Here is a 4,991-nt window from a genome sequence, read left to right on the forward strand (position 1 = left end):
CTTGGAGGATAATGTAGCTAACAAGTAATGGAAGTCTCAGAAAATGGAGGTCTAGGTGGATTCACTTCATTTAGGGTGATGGAGAAAAGAGTACATTTAATTTTTCACCAAAATGTATCTTTAAGACAAGCTTAAAAAAAAAAAAAAAAAAAACAGCTTTGAGGGATCATCAGACATTAGTTCGAAAGCTATTTATTCTACAACTTCAAATCAGTCAAGACATTTCAGTCAAAGCAGGTTTTATGCCCTTCAGATCAACATTATTGGTTCATTTGTTTACGTTGGTCAACTATTGTTGCAGGATTGTTAACATATATTATCTACACGTAGCTCTACAAAATCAGTGTATTTTAATGTATTAATTCCACATTACTTCATTTATGTCCACCAAATTATATAGAAATGTATATATATCTATATATATATATATATACATAATTGATGCACAAATGCATCAATTATGGAAGATTTGTAGTGATGTAATAATCCAGACTAATATTTATACACTATATTATGACAAAAGTTTGAGGACACCTTACCATATGATTCGTATGTACTTTATTGAACGCCCTGTTCCACATTTAGTCCCCATTTGCTGTTATAATAATAATAATAATAATAATAATAATAATAATCTACACTCTTCCTTGGAATATGTTTTATTAGATTGTGGAGTGGGTTGTGGAGCTTGTGTTCATTCAGCCACAATAAAGTTAGCAAAGTCCAGCCGGGGGTGCAGTGTTTCAGTTCATCCCAAATGTGTTCAATAGGGTTAAGGTTACGTCTCTATAGCAGGCCACTCAAGATCTTCTATTCTAACCTATGTAAACCATATGTTCATAAAGCTTGCATTGTGTACAGGAACACTGGCATGTTAGAACAGGCTTGGGCCTCCTAGATGAAGTGAGGGAAAAATTTTATTCTACCACATCCAAAAACATATACAATTGTGTGCCTCTGACTTTGCGGTAAAAGTTTTGGGAAGAACCACATATGGCTGGAAACAACATGTGACAATACTAAACTATCTCTCTGGAACTCAGTACAGTGTACAGCCATTTTATATATATATATATATATATATATATATATATATATATATATATATATATATATATATACACACCTAAAATTTCAAAGGCATTATGAGGTAATGCGGGACTAATGCCTGTGAACACGTTTTCATTTGTTCTTGCTAAGAGTCCGTTGTTTCTCAGCATGTTCAACGGTCTTCTCCTCCACATAAAGCCCTTTGCGCTTTCGAACGGCGTTCACGTACTTCAGTGCCTGATTGGCCGAATCTGCTTTTTCTCCAAAGTGGAGATATTCCTCTTCAGTGGTGGGCACCCAGAATGGATCGCTGGAGATGACCTGAGGAACACACAAAACGTAGTGAGAACATTTCCTTCATGACATGCTTTGAAAGCATTTTTTTTACAGCACTGGATTTTGCAGTATAATTTGTGCTTAAGTACAGTATCAGTAAGTAAATAAGTAGTCGAATTTTATTTCGAATTTTAAAAATGCCCAATAAATGGAAATAAATTATGATAAAAAAAACACTAAAATTAAAAACAAAATACAATAATAAAATAGCAATTATAATCAAATAATAGCATCCATCCATGTGGTGGTTGCAATACAAAAAATTTAATACTTGATTCTAGTTGGTCAGAAGATTTACATAATGCACAGGTTCCAATACATTATCGTTTCTTTAGTAACAGCTCATTCACAGAAACTTGTACACTCAGCATAAACAAAAAATAAATACATTCATTAATTTATACAAGAAACAACCATAAATAAAAGTTTCAAATGATAGTCAATATGGTGAAATCTTCTTCAAGTGCATGTTTATTTATACTCTTCTTTTGGAAGGATTCTCCTGTATCAGACTGTTTTGGAACAGTCAGTGTTAAAGCTGGAATGACAAAAGCTTTAAAATGGTGAGCTTTGCATTTTCTCTATTACATGAGCTGAATTTTTTTTGTTGGTCTAATTAACATCAATAAAGATAGAAAAAAGTAGGGAGGGAATGTTTACAGGTGCAGTAAGTGCAATAACTATCATGTTTAATGGACACAATGCTAAATAAATATTAAGCATGATGTGCAATTCTGTAATTTTAATCACTGGCAAATTGCTGTGGTTAGAAGAATAACACAGTTTGACAACACTCTAATTAGGAAATAATTAACTTTGGGTTGATGATTTTCCTATAATAGCATGTTCCACTGGGTCATATCCCTTATTGTTTATATTATCACCCGACCTTCCAGTGAAATAGAATAATTTACAGCGAAATGAGCGTTTATTAATCCTTACTGGGGAAAAAGGGATTTACAGCAATGTGACAGTAAGAATATAACGTGTGAGAAGGTAGGTAAATAAAAATATACACACAATATATACAAAAGTTTGTGAATAACTAAGCAATAGATTTGTATGTGCTTTTAGTTCCCATTTGCTGTTATAATTAACCTTTTCTGGGAAGATGTTTAATTAGATTTCGGTTGAGGTGCTACAGCAGGCCACTCAAGATCTTCCACTTCACACCTTGTAAACCATATCTTTAGTTAAGCAAAGGGGCATTGTCATGCCGGATCAGGTCTTGGTCTTATAGTTCAAGTGAAGGGAAAATTTTATTCGACTGTATCCAAAGGTAACCTATACAACTGTGTGCCTCCAAATTTGTGATTACAGTTCAGGGAAGAACCAGACATGACTGAAAAATTCATGTGTCTCAAAGAGTTTATCTATAAAGTATATAACAGGAGTAGTGTGAGTATGAAAAATACAATAGAATAATGATGAATGCAGCATGATATATATATTGCAGTAAATAGATATTTTATAAATTGAGCAAAAATACTGAAGTACTGGTGCAGTACCTCAGCAAACAATCCTTGAGAGAAAGAAATATAGACAAATAAATGACAGCATGAACTACAATGAGAGTACGACAACAAGGAATGACATTAATATCAGGAAAGCGAGCATATAGTTATGGAGCAATGATTATTGGCGAATGCTGGTAATCGATTTAGACTACCGTAATTTCCGGACTTTTAAGCGCACCCAAATATAAGCCGCACCCACTGAATTTTACAAATATTTTAATTTTTAACATAAATAAGCCGCACCTGTCTATAAGCCTGTCTACACTGAAACCCTTTGGTACACTCAATACAGTTTTTGCAATCAGTCATGTGACATAAGTCTTAATTAAAGTCAGAGGGTGAATGTGCCATTATGATAACCAAACTGAGACACCACTGAACATTACTTCCCCTGTCTTCATGCTGCATAATAATACACTGATACACCATTAGGATTAAAACCACCTGCCTAATACTGTGCAGTTAACCCTTGTGCTGCCAAAACAGATCTGACCAGTCAAGACCTGAACTTTACAAGACATCGGAAGGTGTGTTGTGGTCTAAGATTATGGACCTTTGAAGAAGTAGATGCCGTACTCGCAAACATCCCGAACCATCTAGGGACGTACCAGTGCCAATTGGATCCCACTACATGTGTGGAGTTTTGACATTGGACTTCCTGGAGTGTTTAAAGGCTCTGGCATGGAGAAGCTGATGCTGGATCTGTGATGATCACAAATGTTGAGCTCAGTAGCTCCTAGTTTTATAACCATAAAGACTGTATAAGACTGTAGAAAGATCATCACTTATAATCTTACACTCCAGTGCTCATGTTAGTTCTCACTCTCCAGTGTTTTGTATTGTTGAAAAATTTATCATCAAACTCTTGATGTCACCCAAATGGGAATGGGTTTCCCTTTTGAGTCTGGTTCCTCTCAAGGTTTCTTCCTCATAACATCTAAGGGAGTTTTTCCTTGCCACAGTCACCACGGCTGCTCATCAGGGATAAATGCACACCGTTTACCTTGACTGTTGATTGACTGTAGGTGTCAAAGTATCATCCACACTAATTTAATTCATTATTATTTGTTGAGTGCTTTTAACAATGGACATTATCTTAAAGCAGCTTTATATAAATAAAGAGGTAATAAAATACGTTTGTTCTCTAGAATTGTACATTTATCCCTAATGATCAAGCCAGCGATGTCTGTGGCAAGGAAAAACTCCCTAAGATGACATAAGGAAGAAAACTTGAGAGGAACCAAGCTCAAAAAGGGAGTCCATTTTTGAGACTCAAGGCATCCACTTAAATGCAACGGACCCAAGGTTTCCCAGCAGAATATTGCCTGGAGCATCACACTTCCTCCACGGGATTGCCTTATGCCCATTGTGCATCCTGATCCCATCTTTACCCCATGCAAGTGATGAATATGCACCCAGCCATCCACATGATATAAAAGAATTATATCAGGCCACCGTCTTCTACTGCTTTATGGTCCAGATCTGATGCTCACATTTACATTGTAGGCGCCTTCAGCAGTGGACAAGAGTCTGGCCGGTCTGAACGACAAAGTCCTATACGCAAAAAGCTGTGATCTCTTCTGTGGGATAAGACCTGACAGAATACACACATTTCTACACACATAAATAACCTTTAGGTGCCCATGATCCTGTAACCGGTTTACTGACTGTCTTTTTTTGGACTACTTTCGTAGGTATTAACCACTGCATACTGGAAAGACCCCCCAAGACATTTTGCAATTGCTCTGAATCAGTTTTCTAGCCATCAAAATATTTATTCCTTATCACTCAGATTCTTACACTTGTCCATTCTTCTTGGTTCTTCAACTTTGAGAACCGACTATGCATTTGCTGCCTAAAATATCCCACCCATTCACAGCTGCCACTGTAATGAGAAAAACACTCCACCTCACAGTGGTTTTAATGTTCTGGCTGATCCTAAGACCATCGAAATGAAGATTTCTATTATATAAATTCAAAGATTTTCTTTTGTTGTTGTGCTGTTACTAGGACCATGTTCAAATTTCTGTGCTGTAATTTCTGATGGCATTTTTAAAAACAAGTTTTAAAACCCTTATTGTCTAAAAC

The 4,991-nt window shown here is 35.8% G+C and overlaps 1 protein-coding gene across 1 annotated transcript in view; it reads right to left on the reverse strand.

Moving 5' to 3' along the window:
* Positions 1–1,111: 1,111 nt before the first annotated feature.
* efl1 (elongation factor like GTPase 1) overlaps positions 1,112–4,991 on the reverse strand; it is a 158,108-nt gene continuing 154,228 nt past the window's right edge. The window contains exon 20 of the mRNA XM_083559045.1: positions 1,112–1,371. Within this exon, the coding sequence (XP_083415171.1) occupies positions 1,183–1,371 (189 nt within the window). The 3' untranslated portion in view covers positions 1,112–1,182. The remainder of the gene's footprint in view (positions 1,372–4,991) is intronic.

The sequence above is a fragment of the Silurus aristotelis genome, assembly GCF_946808225.1.
Source record: "Silurus aristotelis genome assembly, chromosome: 13".
NCBI classification, from domain to species: Eukaryota; Metazoa; Chordata; class Actinopteri; order Siluriformes; family Siluridae; genus Silurus; species Silurus aristotelis.